General features: G+C 42.4%; 2 protein-coding genes and 5 pseudogenes across 2 annotated transcripts in view; all 7 read right to left on the reverse strand.

The window, feature by feature from the left end:
• Nucleotides 1-2,808, reverse strand: part of LOC131110216 (protocadherin alpha-C2-like) — an 83,421-nt gene extending 80,613 nt beyond the window's left edge. Inside the window, exon 1 of the mRNA XM_078788256.1 lies at nt 201-2,808. Within this exon, the coding sequence (XP_078644382.1) occupies nt 201-2,573 (2,373 nt within the window). The 5' untranslated portion in view covers nt 2,574-2,808. The remainder of the gene's footprint in view (nt 1-200) is intronic.
• Nucleotides 2,809-3,104: 296 nt separating this feature from the next.
• LOC144894618 (protocadherin alpha-3-like) lies at nt 3,105-6,103 on the reverse strand. Its single transcript, XM_078788183.1, has one exon. The coding sequence runs from the start codon at nt 5,986-5,988 to the stop codon at nt 3,436-3,438; it is 2,553 nt and encodes an 850-aa protein (XP_078644309.1). The 5' UTR covers nt 5,989-6,103; the 3' UTR covers nt 3,105-3,435.
• A 1,185-nt stretch (nt 6,104-7,288) lies between these two features.
• On the reverse strand, nt 7,289-9,779 carry LOC144894652 (protocadherin alpha-3 pseudogene; annotated as a pseudogene).
• Nucleotides 9,780-10,692: 913 nt separating this feature from the next.
• LOC144894422 (protocadherin alpha-3 pseudogene) lies at nt 10,693-13,395 on the reverse strand (annotated as a pseudogene).
• A 268-nt stretch (nt 13,396-13,663) lies between these two features.
• Nucleotides 13,664-16,556, reverse strand: LOC144894653 (protocadherin alpha-8 pseudogene; annotated as a pseudogene).
• A 312-nt stretch (nt 16,557-16,868) lies between these two features.
• On the reverse strand, nt 16,869-19,766 carry LOC131110218 (protocadherin alpha-3 pseudogene; annotated as a pseudogene).
• Nucleotides 19,767-20,773: 1,007 nt separating this feature from the next.
• LOC144894654 (protocadherin alpha-8 pseudogene) lies at nt 20,774-23,364 on the reverse strand (annotated as a pseudogene).
• Nucleotides 23,365-24,354: the final 990 nt, after the last annotated feature.

A 24,354-nucleotide genomic window follows, 5' to 3' on the forward strand; every position in this document is an offset into this window, starting at 1 on the left:
CCGAGAGACCAATTCTATACACATATAGGAAACACTTCTTCCATATATGTGGTCAAACTAAGTTAATTTTACCAACACATGTCCACAAGTATGTACAAACAATATCATATTCATTTGTAATGTGACTTCACTGCATATTCTATTCAATCTACAACGTAAAGCACAACTGATCTAGAAGTCTATTTGGAAATGTTTCTTACCTCCCCAGAAGAGGCGAGTCTCCTGTCAGGGAGCACCAGAGTGTTGGCGTGGCTGCCCGGGACCACAGTAGAACCGATACTCATTCTGGGTCCAACTAACATGTAGCGTTTGTCTCCTGATCTGTACTGGATGCTGTGACACAGTGTCCCATCATAATTAGTGTCTTGGAGATATTTGGAAGTGTACTCTGTGGATTTGGAGCACTGCATGGCGATCAGCACGATGATGCTGATGACAAAAAGGAGGGAGACCGAGCCCAAAGTGATGATGAGATAAAAAGTCACATTGTCGTCCTCCTCCTTGTCCACTTTTGCTGCTGCACGTTTGACATCAGAAGCTGCAAAAGCCTCTTTGGGCTCCACAAGTTTGACAGTCACAGTAGCTGTTGCTGAGAGTGAAACGTTGCCATTGTCTTTGACCAGTATGAGCAGTTGATGCTCAGCCTCGTCTGTCTCTGTCAATGAGCGAAGTGTTCTGATCTGGCCCGTATAGCGGTCCAAAGTAAAGACACTGTGGTCAGTGACTTGCTGCAGTGAAAACAGTAACCAGCCGTTATATCCGATATCAGCGTCATAGGCTCGGACTTTAGTCACCAAGTCTCCTGCTTTCATATTGCGGGGAATCTCCTCCACGCCTTCCGAGGAACCGTTGGAGCTGACTGGATACAGGATGACCGGAGCGTTGTCGTTCTGATCCAGTATGAACACCTTCACTGTTACGTTGGTGCTCAGTGGAGGACTTCCAGCGTCTGTGGCCACCACTTGGAACTGGAAGCTTTTTAGCGTCTCAAAGTCAAAGCTTTTTAGTGCTGATATTTGTCCAGTTTCTGAATTTATGCTGAGGAACGAAGATAGTTTATTTTCTTCTCTTCCATCTCTGAGAATATGATATGAAATGGCCGCATTCTCATTGTCATCACGATCAAAAGCTTTAACAGAAAAGACAGAGGCTCCTGCATTGTTGCCCTCAGTAACATAGAAAGTATAAGGACTGAATGAAAACTCTGGACTATTATCATTGACATCTGAAATAACAACACTTATCGTCTTTTCAGATGAGAGTGCAGGCTGACCAGCATCTTTTCCAACTACCAAAATATCATATTTGGACCTTGTCTCTCTGTCCAGAGGTGATTTGGTCACTAAAGAGTACATTTTGTCTTGTAATGATGGTGACAAAGCAAAAGGAACATCCTCACCTATGGAGCAAATCACTTTGCCATTGAGACCAGAGTCCAGGTCATTAACACTGATTAGAGCAACTGTAGTTCCAGGTCTGGAATCTTCAGGAATGGAACTAGAAAACGATGTCACTTCAATTTCGGGTGCATTGTCGTTGACGTCGACTACCTTGATGATGACACTCTTTTCCGTTGTTAGGGGTACAAAACCTTTATCCGATGCTTGGATTTCTATTTCAAACATGTCATTCTCTTCATAGTCAATCGGGCCCTTCACAACAATTTCACCTGTTGTTTCTTTTATATCAAATAATTCCATTAAATTATGAGTCATACTTTTGCTGAAAGAATAAACTACATCTCCGTTAGAACCTTCATCTAAATCAGTTGCATTCACTTGTATGACTGTTGTCCCTAATGGAGTATTTTCACTGAGCAACACAGAGTAAACATCTTTATCGAAAACAGGAGCATTATCATTAACGTCTAAGACATTTATTAAAATAGTCATTTCACCTGTTTTGGCTGGTTTCCCTCCATCTACTGCAGTCAACACTAATGAAAGATGTCCTGTTGTTTCCCTGTCTAAAGATTTTTTAACAACCAATATGGGAATTTTACCATCTTTCCCTTTGTCTTTGACTTCCAAACGGAAATAATCATTATCACTCAGTTTATAATGCTGAACAGAAAACTGGCCACTATCTCCATCCTGAGAAGCCTTAAGTTGAAATCTTGCTCCAGGGAACACCGATTCGGAAATATCTAGAGTGGTTTCTTCTTCTGGGAAACTGGGAGAATGGTCATTTACATCCAGTACTTCCACTCCAACATAGTGGACCTCCAGTGGGTTTTCTAACACAGTCTTCAGATTGATCACACACGTACTGCTTTGTGGACACTCCTTCTCTCTGTCGATCTTCTTGCTGACATAAAGGATGCCATCGGCCTGACTCACACGGAAAAGAGGCTCAGCAGTGCTGGAAACAATCCGATACTTGCGCTCTTTTAACAGATTTCTATCCAATCCCAAGTCTTTGGCAGCATTCCCAACTACAGTTCCTTCATCCACTTCCTCGGAGATGGAGTATCTTAATTGCGCCGAAGTCACGCTGCACAAAAGCACCGCAGCCACGAAGCCGAGCAAACAGCGTCTCGCTCTTCTTTGTTCCATGCTGACACCAAAAAACATCACAGGTTCATTCTAAAAAAAAACAACAACAGCGCTGCTAAAAACTAAATCCAAATGAGAAGAGCGTGTAAATAGTGATTTAGGAAGCCCACTTAAATAAACCGAACACGGAGTGATGATCCTTTACGCAGACACGGTGACCATGTCGGCACGAATGTTATCTGGAGGTGGGCAGAACAAGCCTGGGTGATATGACGTCACGTTATATTTAAATGTCTGCGTGTACTTACACCACCCCCTGGCGACCGAACTTCATATTGCAGAACTGACGACACGAGTGACATTTAAAGACACAATAAGTTTCCAAGTTATACTGCATTCCTGCAAAGACCAGTTCCGTAGTTTACTCTAACATATGGCCACATATTTACTTTATAATGAGAGCAGATACAACATAAATTCATATCCCATCAACCTGTATTTATTATGAAAACATTGCAGTATGTCACTTCCTGTGCATTACCTTAAATGACCTGCAGGGTCCATCGAAAAACTACCAAGTAATATTATCATCCACTACCGTTCAGTCCATGTTTTAAAAAACGAGTCATTGTTATCACAAGAATCCTCACTGAGCAAAGTTTATGAATTATGGCCAGTAACACTTTGAAGTTTGACCAACACAATTGGATGTTTCAATATATTAAAACACCTTAAACCAGTAAGACATTACCAGTTAGCCACGTTTATGTGATCCAACAAATATATACTATACCAGCAGACAGCAGGGAAATCATATTTTGTAAAAATGTGGTTATTCACAAGACACGCCCAATATATGCAGTCAAGAAACATCCCCAAGTTTGACAGGATCAACCTAAAACTATGAAGTTCTTGATTGACAAGACTGAACGAGTCAATATCAACATCCATGTAGGCCTTTGTAAAGCCTTGCAATTAATATAATGTTGGAAATGTTGGTTGTGGATATTCTTAAAATATTCAGGTGACAAAACACGCAATCAAATTCAAGTTGAAGATGAGCATCTATGCATACACAAAATGGATGTCTTACCTCCCCGGAAGAGGCGAGTCTCCTGTCAGGGAGCACCAGAGTGTTGGCGTGGCTGCCCGGGACCACAGTAGAACCGATACTCATTCTGGGTCCAACCAACATGTAGCGTTTGTCTCCTGATCTGTACTGGATGCTGTGACACAGTGTCCCATCATAATTAGTGTCTTGGAGATATTTGGAAGTGTACTCTGTGGATTTGGAGCACTGCATGGCGATCAGCACGATGATGCTGATGACAAAAAGGAGGGAGACCGAGCCCAAAGTGATGATGAGATAAAAAGTCACATTGTCGTCCTCCTCCTTGTCCACTTTTGCTGCTGCACGTTTGACATCAGAAGCTGCAAAAGCCTCTTTGGGCTCCACAAGTTTGACAGTCACAGTAGCTGTTGCTGAGAGTGAAACGTTGCCATTGTCTTTGACCAGTATGAGCAGTTGATGCTCAGCCTCGTCTGTCTCTGTCAATGAGCGAAGTGTTCTGATCTGGCCCGTATAGCGGTCCAAAGTAAAGACACTGTGGTCAGTGACTTGCTGCAGTGAAAACAGTAACCAGCCGTTATATCCGATATCAGCGTCATAGGCTCGGACTTTAGTCACCAAGTCTCCTGCTTTCATATTGCGGGGAATCTCCTCCACGCCTTCCGAGGAACCGTTGGAGCTGACTGGATACAGGATGACCGGAGCGTTGTCGTTCTGATCCAGTATGAACACCTTCACTGTTACGTTGCTGCTCAGTGGAGGACTTCCAGCATCTGTGGCCACCACTTGGAACTGGAAGCTTTTTAGCGTCTCAAAGTCAAAACTTTTTAGTGCGATAATTTCACCAGTTTCTGAATTAATATTAAGAAATGAAGTGTCTTTGTTTTCATGAGCAGCATTCCTAAAAATATGATAAGAAATAACTGCGTTGTCGGCTTCATCTCGATCGGATGCCTTTACAGAAAAAACCGAAGCCCCTGGCTGATTATTCTCACTAATATAGAAAGTATAAGGACTCAATAAAAACTCTGGTTTGTTATCATTTTTATCAGATACAAAAACACTAATGGTTTTTTGTGATGTGAGGGCAGGCTCACCTGAGTCTTGCGCAATAATTGTTATGTCATATACAGATTTCTGTTCCCTATCAAGCTGTGATTTCGTGACAACAGCAAACATGTTATCCTGCATGGACGCGGTCAACGTAAAAGCAGATTCCTCGGAAACATGACACTTTATTTTGCCATTTATGCCAGAGTCTAAATCTGTAACACTGATGAGAGCTACTGTAGTTCCAGGTCGGGAATCTTCGGGAATAGCGTTTGACAAGGATGTCACTTCTATCTCCGGATAATTATCATTCATGTCTATAATTTTAATAATGACGCTTTTATCTGTTTTGAATGGAATAATTCCTTTGTCTGATGCCTGGATGTCAATATCATAAATGTCCTGTTCCTCAAAGTCAACATTGCCTTTTACAATAATCTCTCCAGTGACAGAATCAATGTTGAATAATTGCCTGATTTTATCTTTGACGTCACTTCCGAATGAATAGAACACCTCCCCATTGGAGCCTTCGTCAGAGTCTGTTGCGTTCACCTGAATGACAGTCGTCCCCCCCGGGGCGTTCTCTTGCAGCGTTACAGAATACGTTTCCTTAGTGAACACTGGCGTGTTGTCATTCACGTCCAAAACCTTGATGTGGATTTCAACAGAACCGGTTTTAGGCGGGTTGCCTCCATCAATGGCTGTCAACACCAGTTTGTGGTTATTTTTACTCTCTCTGTTCAGCTGCTTCTGGAGCTGCAAAATTGGCGTTTTTCCATCTCGACCACGGTCTTTCACTTCAAGCCGGAAGTGGTCATTAAGGCTGATTTTATACTGCTGCACAGAGTTTGATCCACTATCCGGATCGTAGGCATTTTGCAATTGAAATTTTGTCCCCGGCAAAGAAGACTCGCTTATTTCTAGTCGTTTTATCTTCTCCGGAAACGCAGGGGAGTGGTCGTTTAAGTCTAATATCTCCACCGTGATATAATGCACCTCCAGCGGGTTGTCTAGTACTGTTTTAAGATTAATCAAGCAAACGTTACTCTCCTTACATACCTCTTCGCGGTCAATTTGACGGCTGGCATAAAGACTTCCGTCGTTTTCGTTTACCTTAAAAAGGTGCTCATTCGAGCCGGACATAATGCGGAATCCCCTCTGCTTTATCGAAGCCACATCTACTCCTAAATCCTTTGCAACATCCGCAACAAAAGTGCCCTCTTTAAGCTCCTCGGAGATGGAATATCTCAGCTGTGCGTCAGTGGAGCTGAGGAATAAAAACAAAGCCAAAACGCAGAGCAAACCCGGTCGGTGTTGCATCACATCCCGTCCTCTTTGTTCCATGCTTCGTGGCAGAAAAGCAAATCCAAACATGTCAATAAATTCCCCTTTTGCTTAGATTATTTCCTCCATTTCAGACTGAAATACGACGTCCTGCTAAAAAGTATTGAAAGCGTTTTTGTTCCCTCCACAAAAGAACAAGGAATGATTTCTGTGTCCGATCCGAGCAGCTGAATGCGGTCTAGCCAGACTGGATGGCGAACAAGAGGACTCCTCCTCTGCCGAGACAATCTAGTTATTTTATACTGGTACCATACTGCCACCCCATGCATGCTTTAGAGAAGACATTTAATTCACCTGGCAACAATATCACCCCCACAGATGCTTATTTAGCCCCCCAAATCGTACCAAAACTCCTGCTTAGATGGTATGCCTCCAAAACCTCCACCACTTCAAATGTTGTACTGGTTTGCAGTAAATCAAATGTTGTTAAATACCAAACAAGACAGCTATGTAGTGTATTTTTCTTTAAATAATAATCAGAACTAATTCATATTAGATAGATACTTTGCCCAAAAACGCTTCAACACTGAGTCGTGTATTTCTCGCTAAAATTCAGATGAACATTATTACAGAGTGACCCACAGCAAATAATCTAGTACACAACATATTATACAAGTTGTGAAGAAACAGTTAACACGACTATTGCACTCATACCCATTACAGCAACATCAGGGAATTCATTAAATTAGTCAAACTATTCTGATGCATACGCAATTAGACGTGTCCCTCGTCAGTATTTTAAGAAACAAACACAAATACGGCATCATAAAATACCAATATTTGAAATGAAACTACTACAATACCAGCCGGATGTAGTATTCATGCAAATAAAGTGAAGCAAATGCAAGTCTAAAATGGCACTTGGTGTTTATACACATGAGCAGACATTTTCAGCACCAAGGACAGCAATATGTATGTACAAGTATAGGCTCAACCTGCAGGAAGAACTTCTTCTCTCATCCTTTCACGACCCCAAAGGAAGAAGGCAGTTATAATATTGACTTTGGTAAGAGTGGTGGTTCTAAACCTTCCTGGCAGGTGATGTCATTCCGCCCCATAATCCATCCATCCATTTTCTATTCCAGTTGCAATTCCCAGCAGACTTAGCGTGAAAGGTGGGCTGCTCTACTGTGGAATGGTTACCAGCCAATTGCAGGGCATTATTAACAAGGGCCAAGAAGACCAAATGTGCAACAAAAGAAACAACAAACCCAAAGAACATGAATTCCAACTCACAGAAAAACACCACAGTACAAAGCTCACCAAATTCTACACCATATTGCTGTGTCTAAAGAACCAGAAATTAATCAATTCAACAACAAAATATGAATTATACTGCAAGCGCAGACAGGCAAAAAGGTCTTACCTCCCCAGAAGAAGCGAGTCTCCTGTCAGGGAGCACCAGAGTGTTGGCGTGGCTGCCCGGGACCACAGTAGAACCGATACTCATTCTGGGTCCAACTAACATGTAGCGTTTGTCTCCTGATCTGTACTGGATGCTGTGACACAGTGTCCCATCATAATTAGTGTCTTGGAGATATTTGGAAGTGTACTCTGTGGATTTGGAGCACTGCATGGCGATCAGCACGATGATGCTGATGACAAAAAGGAGGGAGACCGAGCCCAAAGTGATGATGAGATAAAAAGTCACATTGTCGTCCTCCTCCTTGTCCACTTTTGCTGCTGCACGTTTGACATCAGAAGCTGCAAAAGCCTCTTTGGGCTCCACAAGTTTGACAGTCACAGTAGCTGTTGCTGAGAGTGAAACGTTGCCATTGTCTTTGACCAGTATGAGCAGTTGATGCTCAGCCTCGTCTGTCTCTGTCAATGAGCGAAGTGTTCTGATCTGGCCCGTATAGCGGTCCAAAGTAAAGACACTGTGGTCAGTGACTTGCTGCAGTGAAAACAGTAACCAGCCGTTATATCCGATATCAGCGTCATAGGCTCGGACTTTAGTCACCAAGTCTCCTGCTTTCATATTGCGGGGAATCTCCTCCACGCCTTCCGAGGAACCGTTGGAGCTGACTGGATACAGGATGACCGGAGCGTTGTCGTTCTGATCCAGGATGAACACCTTCACTGTAACGTTGCTGCTCAGTGGAGGACTTCCAGCGTCTGTGGCCACCACTTGGAACTGGAAGCTTTTTAGCGTCTCAAAGTCAAAACTCTTTAGCGCTGAAATATGACCATTCTCTGAATTTATATTCAAACTGTGTAAATAAACTTGCTCCTTTTCTCGTCCATCTCTTAAAATATGATATGAAATATGAGCGTTATCACCTTCATCGTGGTCGAATGCTCTCACAGAAAACACAGACTGGCCAGGAGGATTATTCTCAGTAACATAAAACGTGTAAGGGCTACATGAAAACTCCGGACTGTTGTCATTTACATCCGATACAATAATAAATATACTTTTTTCAGATGACAGAGATGGAACACCGGCATCTTTTGCAACAACAGTTACCTCATATGCGGATTGCTTTTCTCTATCCAGGAGTGATTTTGTCACGATTGAGTACATGTTATCCTGCGTCGAAGGTGATAACGTGAAGGGGACGTGTTCACCGAGTGAACAAATAACCTTCCCATTCAGACCAGAGTCTTTATCGGCAACACTGATTAATGCTACGGTGGTGCCCACACGTGCATCCTCTGCTACGGCTCTGGAATATGAAGTCACTTCTATATGTGGAGTGTTGTCGTTCAAATCAACTATTTTGACTAAGACGCTTTTATCTGTTCTGAAAGGGGCAGTTCCTTTATCGGATGCTTGTATATCGATCTCATAGCTGTCCTCCAATTCAAAATCTATCTTATCTTGTACAGTAATTGCACCTGTAAGTGGATCTACATTAAATAAGTAATGTATTCTGCTGTTTACATTACCTAATGCATAGATAATTTCACCGTTAGAGCCCTCATCTAAATCAGTGGCGTTCACTTGTATAACTGTTGTTCCAATTGGAGCATTTTCATTCAGAAATACAGAATATGTATCTTCATTGAAAACTGGCATATTATCATTAACATCTAAAACATGCACCAACATTTCAGCAGTTCCAGACCTACTTGGTTTCCCTCCATCAATGGCTGAAATGAGCAGCTTGTGTTGGCTCCTACTTTCCCTGTCTAGTGACTTCAACAAGACTAATATTGGAATTTTACCATCCTTGCCTCTATCTTTGACTTCCAAACGAAAATGGTCATTAGCACTGAGTTTATACTCCTGGACTGAGAAAGGGCCCACGTCTGCGTCATGCGCAGCTTGCAGCTGAAGGCGCAAACCCGGCACCGCTGACTCGGAAATATTCAGACCCGACGTGTTGATAGGGAAGCTGGGGGAGTGGTCGTTCACGTCCAGCACTTCCACGCTCACGTAGTGGATTTCTAGCGGGTTTTCCAGCAGCGTTTTGAGTTGAATGACACACACGCTGCTGCGTTCGCATACAGTCTCCCTGTCGATGACTTTGTTAACATACAGAAGGCCGTCATCGTGGTTTACGCGAAAAAACGCCTCTGTCGAGCCGCCTTCCGCGATGCGGTATCGTCTCTCCTTCAGCGTGGCTCTGTCCAACCCCAAATCTTTCGCTATGTTCCCCACAACAGTACCTTCATTCACTTCTTCAGCGATGGAATATCGGATCTGTGCGTCAACGCTGCTCCACAGCCAAATAAACGCCACAAAGAAAGCAACCAGACGCCATTGTTCTCCAAATGAGCCCCGTCCTGTGTCTTTCATCATCACCAACAACGATGAAGCCGATTTGATTAAAAAAAATACAACCTTAAAAAATCCAAGATTATTTAAAAACAATAATTTTCGCTCATAAAGACAAGCCAGTCTGTTCGCTCTGGATGCGCTTGGCTCTATTGTGTAAGACTCTGCCCCCAAAAGGGGTGGATCATTTTTCACAAAGAGGGTCTTTCGGAACACATTTGTGCTCACACACTGACACCAAGTGATCATCTCCAGGAAGTAGAGTAAATTCAGTTCAGCACTGATGACTTTTTACTGTGATTTAAATAAATGCTTATATGCATAGATTAATCCCTTAAATGCATTATGAAATACTCCATTATGCAATCACTCCATTGTAATTATCGAGAAAGTGGACAAATATGACCAAATATGACAGAAATAAATGGCTCTTACAGACCAACTCATAGTCCAGCATCAATTCACCAATATTATATATTAAAATAATAACAGCTTGACTTGGTAATGCTAACATTGGGCCACAGTTTAGTCAATTTGTTATACTTATTTATGGTTACAAATTCCAATTACTGTGGTCTACATCTTTTGTCCCTCAAAGCAACACCACCTTTCTCCAGAATAAGGTACCATGCATGGCACCCCTTTTTTGGAGAATTATCCATACACACACACAATTAGTGTACTTCTTGTAAAGGTTAATATCATAATTCAAATAAAAAAAAAGTCAATATAGGCTGATGTATTGAAACTGTTGCACATAAGCTGATATTACATATTTGTGTGGACATCAGTGTCGCAAAATAAGTAGATCAGAGAACTCATTGAACTAGTTTTCTCCATGAAGATGATCCACACAAACCGTAACCCAAAGACAATATCTTATTCAAATTCGTAGTACAAACAGTTGACACAACCTGCAGCCACTATTGCTGATGTTCTCACCAAAGTAAGTTCCATAGTTCCTTCACCTCTACTTGTGAATCTATAACAGGATGAGGTCACCAGGGTGCACATCAATTATGTTGTGAGCAAACACGACAGCAAAATAATATCAGTCTTACCTCCCCAGAAGAAGCGAGTCTCCTGTCAGGGAGCACCAGAGTGTTGGCGTGGCTGCCCGGGACCACAGTAGAACCGATACTCATTCTGGGTCCAACTAACATGTAGCGTTTGTCTCCTGATCTGTACTGGATGCTGTGACACAGTGTCCCATCATAATTAGTGTCTTGGAGATATTTGGAAGTGTACTCTGTGGATTTGGAGCACTGCATGGCGATCAGCACGATGATGCTGATGACAAAAAGGAGGGAGACCGAGCCCAAAGTGATGATGAGATAAAAAGTCACATTGTCGTCCTCCTCCTTGTCCACTTTTGCTGCTGCACGTTTGACATCAGAAGCTGCAAAAGCCTCTTTGGGCTCCACAAGTTTGACAGTCACAGTAGCTGTTGCTGAGAGTGAAACGTTGCCATTGTCTTTGACCAGTATGAGCAGTTGATGCTCAGCCTCGTCTGTCTCTGTCAATGAGCGAAGTGTTCTGATCTGGCCCGTATAGCGGTCCAAAGTAAAGACACTGTGGTCAGTGACTTGCTGCAGTGAAAACAGTAACCAGCCGTTATATCCGATATCAGCGTCATAGGCTCGGACTTTAGTCACCAAGTCTCCTGCTTTCATATTGCGGGGAATCTCCTCCACGCCTTCCGAGGAACCGTTGGAGCTGACTGGATACAGGATGACCGGAGCGTTGTCGTTCTGATCCAGGATGAACACCTTCACTGTCACGTTGCTGCTCAGTGGAGGACTTCCAGCGTCTGTGGCCACCACTTGGAACTGGAAGCTTTTTAGCGTCTCAAAGTCGAAGCTTTTTAGCGAGATTACATCTCCGGTTTCAGAATTGATATTGATAAAAGACGTCCCAGCACTGTCCTTCTCGGTATGAGCTATTTTGTATGAAATAACTGCATTTTCATTTGCGTCTTTGTCAGTTGCCCTTAAAGAGAACACTGATGCGCCTGCAATGTTGTTTTCTAACAAGTAAAAATGTAACTGGTTTTGTTCAAAATGCGGACTGTTGTCATTTACATCCGATACCTCGATATCAAATGTCCTGAAACTAGATAAAGGAGGTTCCCCACAGTCTGTGGCCTTTATTGTTATTTCATAATGAGACACCTCCTCTCGATCCAAGAAGCTCTTAGTAACAACTGAATATGTGTTCTCCTTATAGGAAGGTTTCAGCTCAAAAGGTACGTCATTAGTGATCTGTGTGATAATTTTTCCATTAATTCCAGAGTCTTTATCCGTAACACTAATGAGAGAAATGACTGTACCAGGTTTGGAATCCTCAGACACTTTATTGGACAGCGATGTCACTTCTATTTCTGGCGTATTATCATTGACGTCTTTAATTTTTACAACTACTCTACACCTGCTCGTCAGTGGAGGTGTTCCTTTATCAGTCGCCTCAATTTCTAGCTTATAAATATCGGAGTCCTCGTAATTTACAAGCCCTTTTAACTTGATGTTTCCACTCAAAGTATCGATTTCAAAAATGTCATATATCTTCCGTGCCAAAGTTTTGCTGAGGCTATACTCTATTTCACCGTTATTCCCTTCGTCGGGATCGGTTGCAGTAAGACTTGTAACAATTGTACCAACTGGGACGTTTTCATATATTTCAGCGTTGTATGTATCCCGACCGAACATGGGGCGGTTATCATTAATATCTAGAACAATAATGGAAACGTTAAGTGTGCCAGATCGTTGAGGTTTCCCTCCATCCATTGCAGTAACAAAAAGCGAGTGCTTATTTTTCTGCTCCCTATCTAATGACTGTTTCAGTACCAAAAATGGTATTTTATCATCATCACTTTCAACAATATCCATTTCAAAATGTTCATTCGATGTCAGGGTGTATTTGTGCACGGAATTAATCCCGGCATCTGGATCCCGGGCTGCATGGAGCTGGAATCTAGTTCCAGGAGAAGAATGTTCAGCTATTTCAAATATTTGTTTCTTTTCAGAAAAAACAGGACTGTGATCGTTTACATCAGTGATTTCCACCACGACATAATGCACCTCGAGTGGATTCTCCACCAGGATCTTTAGCTCCATTAAGCATGCTCCGTTCCCCTGACAAAGCTCCTCTCGGTCCATCTTCCGCAGGACCTGCAAGTCCCCATTGTCTGCGTTTACCTCAAAATATGCGTCGGCTGATCCAGACACCACCCTGAAGCGCCTGTCACTCAACGAGCTTCTATCCAGGCCTAGATCTTTTGCAACATTGCCCACAACAGTTCCAGCCGACACTTCCTCTGGAATTGAGTAGCGCAGTTCAGCCGAGGTCTTCTCCCCGAAAAATAACAGCAAGGACGAATGGAGAAGAAAGCACAAAAGGCTCCTCATCTGGTATCCTCGTTTATCTTTCATTCTCAATTAGAAACGTCAAATTAGAATAAAAATACGCTTCTCAGCACCGTCGTATGGAGTCTGCTAAGATATCACACCACAAAGGTTCGAACGCCAGATACAAATGAATGCTCAGTTGGAAGACTGCAAACAAAAGCCGAGTGTGGATGGCCTTACTGGTGTGACAGCGACACCAAGGGGACATTTTAAGGATTGCAACTACATGTTATCATCCGTAAAGCCCAAGAATAACACAGCTGAAGATAAAACCACTGAGTTGTCTTTTAGCTACAGAGTGACTTTACATTTCAGCATCATACTCATAATAAATTCCATTCATCAACAACAGGAAGCATTTTATCATTCAATCCAACAAACAATTAATATAGTTAGATAATTTGTTCTCTAAGCAGATAATGAAATAAAGAAGATACCACATAATTAGGAAATGAACACCATTGTAAGCTGATTGATTTCGCCCAAAAAACAGCTGGGATAGGCTCCAGCACCCCCGCGACCCTCGTGAGGAAAAAGCGGTAGAAAATGAATGAATGAATGAATGAATACTCTGATCAAATTACCGAAACAATACATCAAAACCAGGACACAATACTGCTTGTGAAGGTCTTACCTCCCCAGAAGAGGCGAGTCTCCTGTCAGGGAGCACCAGAGTGTTGGCGTGGCTTCCCGGGACCACAGTAGAACCGATACTCATTCTGGGTCCAACTAACATGTAGCGTTTGTCTCCTGATCTGTACTGGATGCTGTGACACAGTGTCCCATCATAATTAGTGTCTTGGAGATATTTGGAAGTGTACTCTGTGGATTTGGAGCACTGCATGGCGATCAGCACGATGATGCTGATGACAAAAAGGAGGGAGACCGAGCCCAAAGTGATGATGAGATAAAAAGTCACATTGTCGTCCTCCTCCTTGTCCACTTTTGCTGCTGCACGTTTGACATCAGAAGCTGCAAAAGCCTCTTTGGGCTCCACAAGTTTGACAGTCACAGTAGCTGTTGCTGAGAGTGAAACGTTGCCATTGTCTTTGACCAGTATGAGCAGTTGATGCTCAGCCTCGTCTGTCTCTGTCAATGAGCGAAGTGTTCTGATCTGGCCCGTATAGCGGTCCAAAGTAAAGACACTGTGGTCAGTGACTTGCTGCAGTGAAAACAGTAACCAGCCGTTATATCCGATATCAGCGTCATAGGCTCGGACTTTAGTCACCAAGTCTCCTGCTTTCATATTGCGGGGAATCTCCTCCACGCCTTCCGAGGAACCGTTGGAGCTGACTGGATACAGGATGACCGGAGCGTTGTCGTTCTGATCCAGTATGAACACCTTCACTGTTACGTTGCTGCTCAGTGGAGGACTTCCAGCGTCTGTGGCCACCACTTGGAACTGGAAGCTTTTTAGCGTCTCAAAGTCAAAACTCTTTAGTGCTGAAATTTGTCCGGTTTCTGAATTAATATTTAAAAAACTGGTTACATCATTTTCATTCCCTGCTCTGATAATATTGTAAGAAATAGCCGCATTTTCATTCACATCGTTGTCAGTGGCAGTGACCGAGAATACTGACTGCCCAGCAAGATTATTTTCTGCTAAGTAGAAGTAGAGCGGGTACTGGTGGAAATGTGGTCTGTTGTCATTCACATCCGATACCTGAATATCTAACGTTTTAGACGTAGACAATGGAGGCTCGCCACAGTCTGTAGATGTTATTGTTATTTTATAATCTGCCACCTGCTCTCTATCTAAATAATCCTTCGTAACAACCGAGTAAATGTTCTCCTTGTATGAAGGTTTTAATTCAAACGGGACATCGTTAGTGATGTGTGAAATTATTCTGCCATTTATTCCAGAGTCCTTATCCATAACACTAATTAGGGAAATAACTGTACCAGGTTTGGAGTCCTCGGACACTTTACTTGATAATGATGTGACTTCTATTTCTGGAGGATTATCATTGATATCTTTTATCTTTATGATGACTCTACATCTGCCTGTTAGAGGAGGTTGTCCTTTATCAGATGCCTGAATCTCAAGTTTATAAATGTCAGATTCTTCAAAATCTACAGGTCCTTTCAGCTTAATGAGTCCACTGAACTTGTCTAGTTCAAATATGTCATAAGCTTTATTGACAGTTTTTCCAAGGCTATATTCTATTTCTCCATTAGTCCCTTCATCTGGATCTGATGCTGTCACTCGTATAATACTTGTTCCAAAAGGAGTATTTTCATTTATTTCAACAGTATAAGTACCTTGAGTAAAAGCTGGAAGGTTATCATTACTGTCAAGAACAATAATTGTAACATTTAGTGTCCCTGATTTTTGTGGTTTCCCCCCATCGACTGCAGTAAGAATTAAAATGTGATTTTTATTTTGTTCTCTATCTAGGGACTTTTTCAGCACTAAAAAGGGTAATTTCTCATCGTCATTTGGACTTATATCTAATTCAAAATATTCATTAGAAGTTAATGTATACGTGCGTACAGAATTAATTCCAGCATCCGGATCAGAGGCTGCGTGGAGCTGGAATCGTCGTCCAGGAGAGTATTGTTCAGCTATTTCAAATACCTGCTCTTTCTCGGGAAATCTCGGAGAGTGGTCATTCACGTCAGTAATTTCCACAACGACGTGGTGCATCTCTAGCGGGTTTTCAACAAGAATCTTCAGCTCCATGACGCAGGCCCCGTTGCCCTCACAAAGCGCCTCTCTGTCGATTTTCCTACGGACCTCTAATGCACCACTTTGCGGCCTGACCTCAAAGAACGCCTCCTTCGATCCGGACACCACACGAAACTGCCGATCCACTAGAGAGGATTTATCCAAACCAAGATCTTTGGCGACATTTCCCACCACAGTTCCCTCTTTCACCTCCTCTGGAATCGAGTAGCGTAATTCAGCGGAAGCTCGTCCTCCCAAATGCAAAAGCAGACACAAAACAAAAAACAAAATACTGCAGCATCTTCCACTCTCCATCGTTTTAAAAAAATTAAACACAGATATCTTCTTTTGCTGTGAATTATATCTATTCTCTTTCCAAGCAGTCAACTGTTTGTCTGTGGAAAACACACGCAGCCCCCCCCCTGTTTCACATGCCCACTACGAATGATGAGATGTACCAAACAAAGGAGGTTTTAGGGGAGGAACAAGATCCCTTCAGTCCTGGCTGATATTATGGTGACACCATGAGGGTAGAAATAGTAAAACCTTTCCTCATCACAGCCCTTTATTATGAATTTCATAATTTACAATCAAAAACTCAATAATTAATAAATACAAGCAGGGGGTCTATTTAATCACACAATGAACACTGTAATAAAAATTAAATACCATTAAGTATTCTGCCTTTATGCCTTGGAACAGTCTTTTGTGACTTTAAATATGATTTGCTAATTAATCCAGATTATTTCTAGCATATTTTATCAGCATAAAAAAATACTTTAATAATTAAGAACATGCGTGACTCCCTGAAAAATAATTGTAAATATTGAAATTCTATGAATAGTCTAATATACTATCATTAAAGTCTTTAAATTGTTAATATCTACTGTTTTTATTTGTTTTTTTGGTGTACAGAATTATACAAACATGTTATTATAAATATACCACAGATCTGATATACATTATACTACCTAAAGTATTTGCTCCCCCATCCGAATGATCAGAATCAGGTATCCTAAAGACCTGGTCTGGCCATAAGTGTATAAAACCAAACATTTTTGAGAGAAGGGGTCGCTCTCAGGAGCTCAGCCAATTCCAGCGTGGAACCGTCATCAGATGCCACCTGTGCAACAAATCCAGTCGTGAAATTTCCTCACTAAAATATTCCAGTAGAATCAGCAAAGCCAAACACAAGCCCCGATCCATACTTCCATTTTCTATACTGCTTGTCGCCACTCAAGTTGCTGGTATGCTGGAGCCTATCCCAGCATATGCAGGTAAAAAGGTAGGGTAACACAAAAAACATTATTCGTGCAAAGCCAGAACAACATGTGCAAGTATTTCCAAGAAAAATATGGAAACTTAATGATTTTATGTCTTACCTCCCCAGAAGAAGCGAGTCTCCTGTCAGGGAGAACCAGAGTGTTGGCGTGGCTGCCCGGGACCACAGTAGAACCGATACTCATTCTGGGTCCAACCAACATGTAGCGTTTGTCTCCTGATCTGTACTGGATGCTGTGACACAGTGTCCCATCATAATTAGTGTCTTGGAGATATTTGGAAGTGTACTCTGTGGATTTGGAGCACTGCATGGCGATCAGCACGATGATGCTGATGACAAAAAGGAGGGAGACCGAGCCCAAAGTGATGATGAGATAAAAAGTCACATTGTCGTCCTCCTCCTTGTCCACTTTTGCTGCTGCACGTTTGACATCAGAAGCTGCAAAAGCCTCTTTGGGCTCCACAAGTTTGACAGTCACAGTAGCTGTTGCTGAGAGTGAAACGTTGCCATTGTCTTTGACCAGTATGAGCAGTTGATGCTCAGCCTCGTCTGTCTCTGTCAATGAGCGAAGTGTTCTGATCTGGCCCGTATAGCGGTCCAAAGTAAAGACACTGTGGTCAGTGACTTGCTGCAGTGAAAACAGTAACCAGCCGTTATATCCGATATCAGCGTCATAGGCTCGGACTTTAGTCACCAAGTCTCCTGCTTTCATATTGCGGGGAATCTCCTCCATGCCTTCCGAGGAACCGTTGGAGCTGACTGGATACAGGATGACCGGAGCGTTGTCGTTCTGATCCAGTATGAACACCTTCACTGTTACGTTGCTGCTCAGTGGAGGACTTCCAGCGTCTGTGGCCACCACTTGGAACTGGAAGCTTTTTAGCGTCTCAAAGTCAAAACTTTTTAGTGCTGATATTTGTCCGGTTTCTGAATTAATATTTAGAAAAGACGCTATATCACCTGCACTTTCCCCTCTAAATATTTGATATGAAATAACCGCATTGTCATCGATGTCGTTGTCAGTTGCGCTCACTGCAAACACCGACTTGCCTGCAATGTTGTTTTCTAAAATATAAAACTCTAACGGACTTTGCTGAAAATGTGGACCGTTGTCATTGACATCCGAGACCAGAACATTTATAGTTTTAAAAGTAGATAACGAAGGCTCGCCGCAATCATTGGCTTTAATTATTAATTCATATTGTGACACGTCCTCTCTATCCAAAAATGTTTTAGTAACAACTGAATAAGTGTTCTCCTTGTAGGAAGGCTTTAATTCAAAAGGTACATTATTGATTATTTGTGAAATAATTTTCCCATTCACACCAGAGTCTTTATCAGTCACACTAATGAGGGAAATAACAGTACCAGGTTTTGAGTCTTCGGACACTTTATTCGACAGCGATGTCACTTCTATCTTAGGCGTGTTATCGTTGACATCTTTTATTTGGATTATGACTCGACACTCGCCTGTCAGGGGGGGTATTCCTCGATCTGACGCCTCAACATCGAGCTCATATGCATCTCTTTCTTCGTAGTCTATTATTCCTTTGACTCTGATTTCTCCAGTTAATTGGTCTAACTCAAAATTGGCATACACTTCTCGACTTAATGTTTTTCCAAATTTATATTCTAGCTCCCCGTTTATGCCATCATCTGGATCACTGGCGTTCATTTTAAATATTGAGGTGCCAATTTGAATATTTTCATTTATTGTAATTTGATAATTATCCTGACTAAATATTGGTCTATTATCATTGCTGTCAAGGACAATAATGGACACATTTAGAGTGCCTGACCGTGGAGGTTTACCCCCATCAGCTGCTGTGACGAGCAGCCAGTGTGAGTCCTTCTGTTCCCGGTCCAGATGTTTCTTCAGCACCAGAAACGGAACCTTCCCCGCGTCGCTTTGGCGGATATTGATTTCAAAATGATCGTTTTGCGTCAGCGTGTACGTGCGAATGGAATTCGAACCCGCGTCAGGATCCCGCGCCGTGTGCAACTGAAATCTCCTCCCCGGCAACGTGTGCTCCGCGATTTCGAACGTCTGCTCCGGTTCGGGGAAGCTCGGAGAGTGGTCGTTCACGTCCGCGATTTCTACCAGGACGTAGTGGATTTCTAGCGGGTTTTCCACGAGGATTTTGAGCTCCATGAGACACGCAGCGCCGCCTTGGCACAGCTGCTCTCTGTCGATGTGATGGCGCACGTACAGGGCCCCATTGTTCTGGTTTACCTCAAAAATAGCCTCCTCGGAACCGGACACGACGCGAAAACGTCGATCTACCAAGCTGCTGACGTCAAGTCCGAGATCCTTGGCGACGTTTCCCACCACAGTTCCTTCTTGGACCTCCTCCGGGACAGAATACCGGATCTGAGCCCAAGCCTGCTCTCCAAATAAAACGAGGAGAACCAAACAGAAACAGTTCTCTTTTGTCCGAGTGTTAGTAAAGATCCCCATCGTAGTCCAGCACCAATCAGAACCCGTACGGAGCCTCCTTCCACAGACGTCTAAAATGCCGTTTTAGCAGAGCGCACGGCAGGATTCGAACTGCTGGTGTGCTTTCGTTGCCTCATTCAGACAAAAGACAAGCGAGGGGAGGGTCGAAGCTATTTATGGTCTTATGATGTCATAGTGACACCAAGAGGTAGATCAGAAGAACATGTTTTACTGCATCTTTATTAGAGATGGACAAACATACCTAAGAAAACTCCTAATTTGAATAGAATGGACCTTAAAAATCAGCACTTTTTCAAAAGTAAAATTATCATCCATTTTATTTTATGTGCAAACTGTTAAAATACGTGTATTCATTAAAATAATATCAACAGAGACTCAGTTTGCACTTGAACTCATCAAATTGCAGCAATTTAGTGTTGAAGCACCACTGATTTAAAACATAAAATTCATACATTTGCTGGTTTAAAAAAAAAAGTTAATTTACTACATTCCAGCCTAAAAAATCAGCATCATTAAACCTCAAATGTGATGCACACAATACTACATTCCTTACTTCCAAACTATGCGTCGCCATGATGTAGAAAGCTACTCAAAAGTACCAACAGCCGAGAAACCACTCATGACTTCTGTGACCGTCTCAGCCAATCCACTCTAAGCTATTGAATGTCTTCGGCATGAAGTGAAGATCTGACCTCTTCTGCAACCGACTGATGCCGGTTTTTCACTGAAAATTGCATCATTTTGTGTTTAATACAATATATACTGTGCTGAGTTCATTGTATTAAAAACATCAACATACAGTAACTTATGCACGTATTCTTTGTATGATTGGCGAGCATATTTATGAATATTGTGGGCGACAATTCCCTGCAAGTTTGGAGCCAGTAAAGAACCAAATCAATGACATGTATGAAGTAAGAAATCTGCTTTAAATAACTCTTAATAACTTTTTACTTAGTTGGACTTGCTGAACGACTACTGAATTCTTACAACTACAGTATTTGGTATCCAGATGGAAGAAGAAAGAGTGATGAGTATCTCACAACATGGAATGTAGATTCCATTCCACCAAACACACACACTGATCTATATATATATACGAGGTTAAAAACGACAACAACAAAAATGTAGAAGAGGCAAGTCTCCTGTCAGAGAGCAATAGGTTGGCCCTTAGAACTCATTGAACTAGTTTTCTTCATAAAGATGATCCACACAAACCGTAACCCAAAGACAATATCTTATTCAAATTCATAGTACAAACAGTTGACACAACCTGCAGCCACTATTGCTGATGTTCTCACCAAAGTAAGTAACTCATGAATCTATAACAGGATGAGGTCGCCAGGTGAACAGCAATTATGTTGTGAGCAAACACGACAGCAAAATAATATCAGTCTTACCTCCCCAGAAGAAGCGAGTCTCCTGTCAGGGAGCACCAGAGTGTTGGCGTGGCTGCCCGGGACCACAGTAGAACCGATACTCATTCTGGGTCCAACCAACATGTAGCGTTTGTCTCCTGATCTGTACTGGATGCTGTGACACAGTGTCCCATCATAATTAGTGTCTTGGAGATATTTGGAAGTGTACTCTGTGGATTTGGAGCACTGCATGGCGATCAGCACGATGATGCTGATGACAAAAAGGAGGGAGACCGAGCCCAAAGTGATGATGAGATAAAAAGTCACATTGTCGTCCTCCTCCTTGTCCACTTTTGCTGCTGCACGTTTGACATCAGAAGCTGCAAAAGCCTCTTTGGGCTCCACAAGTTTGACAGTCACAGTAGCTGTTGCTGAGAGTGAAACGTTGCCATTGTCTTTGACCAGTATGAGCAGTTGATGCTCAGCCTCGTCTGTCTCTGTCAATGAGCGAAGTGTTCTGATCTGGCCCGTATAGCGGTCCAAAGTAAAGACACTGTGGTCAGTGACTTGCTGCAGTGAAAACAGTAACCAGCCGTTATATCCGATATCAGCGTCATAGGCTCGGACTTTAGTCACCAAGTCTCCTGCTTTCATATTGCGGGGAATCTCCTCCACGCCTTCCGAGGAACCGTTGGAGCTGACTGGATACAGGATGACCGGAGCGTTGTCGTTCTGATCCAGTATGAACACCTTCACTGTTACGTTGGTGCTCAGTGGAGGACTTCCGGCGTCTGTGGCCACCACTTGGAACTGGAAGCTTTTTAGCGTTTCAAAGTCAAAACTTTTTAGCGCTGATATTTGTCCGGTTTCTGAATTCACGTTGAGGAACGACGTTATGTCAGTGTGACCCCCCTGTCGGACTATATGATAAGACACAGCAGCATTGTTGTCTAAGTCTTTATCAAAGGCTTTCACAGAAAACACGGATGCACCAGCTTCATTGTTCTCCATCAAGTATAACTCTAAAGGGTTGTGTGAAAATTCTGGGATATTATCATTCACATCTTTAACTTGGATGCTAACCGTTTTGACTGCAGAAAGAGGAGGCTCACCACAGTCAGTAGCCGTTATTGAAATATCATAACCGGATATTTTTTCTCTGTCTAATTCGTCTTTAGTCACTAATGAGTACATATTTTCCTTAAAGGATGGTTTTAATTCAAACGGTACATTATCTGCAATGCTGCAGATGACTTTACCGTTAGGACCGGAGTCCAGATCGGTGATGCTAATGAGAGCAATCACAGTCCCATGTTTGGCATCTTCCGGGACGGTGCTGGTGATGGACGTCACTTCAATCTCCGGTTTATTGTCATTGACATCCTGAATCTTGATGATGACTCTGCAGTCGGTCGTCATGGGAGGCTGACCTTTGTCGGAGGCCTGCACGTCCAACTTGAAAACATCAGATGTCTCAAAGTCAATTTGTCCTTTGACTTGAATTTCTCCAAGTTTTTTGTCCAGATTAAAAAGACGAGTCACTTCTGGATTCATGTCCCCTCCAAATTCATACTCCACTTCTCCGTTAGCGCCTTCATCCAGGTCGGTAGCTTGGACTTTAATTACGGTGGTGCCGACTGCTGAGTTTTCTTGCAATACAACAGAATATCCTTCCTTGGAGAAAATAGGTCTATTATCATTAATATCGAGAACACGAATAGTCACATTTATGTTTGCTGATTTTGAAGGCGTCCCTCCATCAATAGCAGATAAAACCAAGCTGTGATTTATTTTCTGTTCTCTGTCTAACTGCCTTTGCAACACTAAAAATGGAATTTTATCATCATCTCTATCCCGAATTTCAAGTTGAAAATGTTCATTCGGACTTAATTTGTAACGCTGGATTGAATTCATTCCAATATCTGGATCCCTTGCGCCTGGCAACTGAAACCTTGCCCCAGATAACGTACTTTCTGCTATTTCTATTATCTTTCCTTTCTCGGTGAAGCTCGGCGCATGGTCGTTAGCGTCAGTCACCTCCACACTGACATAGTGGATCTCCAGTGGGCTCTCCACGACAATTTTAACATCCACGACGCAGACGGGGTTCCTGTCACACAGCCGCTCGCGGTCGATGTGTTCGTGCACAAACAGAAGCCCATTGTTCGGGTTTACCTCAAACAGGGCGTCCTGTGCGCCGGACACAATGCGGAACCTTCTGCTCGTTAAAGAGCTGACGTCGAGGCCCAAATCCTTTGCAACATTCCCGACAACAGATCCCACTTTGACCTCTTCTGGAATGGAATATTTCAGCTGTGCAGCAATCAGGTCTCCGGAACAAAGCAGGAGAGTAAAAAGCAGAGGGCGCGTCCAGGACATCTTGATGTCTTCTTCCTTTGTCTTCTCTTGCGTAAAACATCAAAATATGATCATTGAATATTTCAGATTCTCTTCTTATCCGGTGATATTAAACAAATAAAACACGCTGGTACCAAGAGCTACCCGTCCAAACCCCGAACAATGTTCCTTGTACTGTTAATCGAGCAATGACGCTCTTTAAAAGGGGCAGGCTTGACTGGCTGACGCGACATTTATTTTATAACACTGACACCTAGTGGACAATCTTGTTTACTAACATTGTCAAATGTCAGTGGAAGAGAATATCACACTGAGTTGCCACAATCCGTCTTGAGGAGCTCAAGGGTCACCAAATATTAACAATAATGACCTGACAATTTCCCTGAGGGAATGCCAAAGGGATTAAAAAGTATTCTAACATTATTGCAAACTACAAATGTACTATGACAAAATACTACAAACTTCAAATGAATACTTCTCTATGGAGATTGTCAGTTAGCATTTGGCATTATGTCATTAGAAAGGTAAACCAGCATTTGTATTGAGCATGGATGGTTTTGTATGGTGTGCTTAATGAAGTGTTGTTAAGAAGCATGTGTCAAAAATATATATAAGATTAAAAATACACATTTGTTTACATATGAAAACAGCAAGAGAGAGCATATACTATACACCAACAATTTTGTAAAATATCACATTCAAAAGTGAGACGTTCCAAATAGACGCATTGAGTACTGACACATTGTCAGAACCATGGACAGCACCACACACTATGCCTCCTCAATGGAATACAATACACAAAACTGGTGAAAAATGGGAATGCTGTGTAGATTCCAGTGCACCACAACTTCAACATGATGACCTGTACCAGTAAGATACTCATTCCACAGTGTTGGAACACACAACCTTTGGCTATGAAGCTCACAAAAAGCATAAATGCATTCATCAACCTCTCAATCAGAAAACATATCAAGATTCCAAATGCCTTTTTTGAATGTGTCCTGACTAACACAGCAGCATCACAACTAGCATCAATACAGACTGTAGGCCTATTTATTATGTTGTATGTCTGTATATGTGTATTGATGATCAATGTCCTTCCATAGCACAACACATGATATTTTTGTTAAGCAAACCACAACAGAAA

This window comes from Doryrhamphus excisus, linkage group LG22 (genome assembly GCF_037039965.1).
Source record: "Doryrhamphus excisus strain RoL-2023G ecotype Guam linkage group LG22, RoL_Dexc_Guam_v1.1, whole genome shotgun sequence".
In the NCBI taxonomy this organism is placed as follows: Eukaryota; Metazoa; Chordata; class Actinopteri; order Syngnathiformes; family Syngnathidae; genus Doryrhamphus; species Doryrhamphus excisus.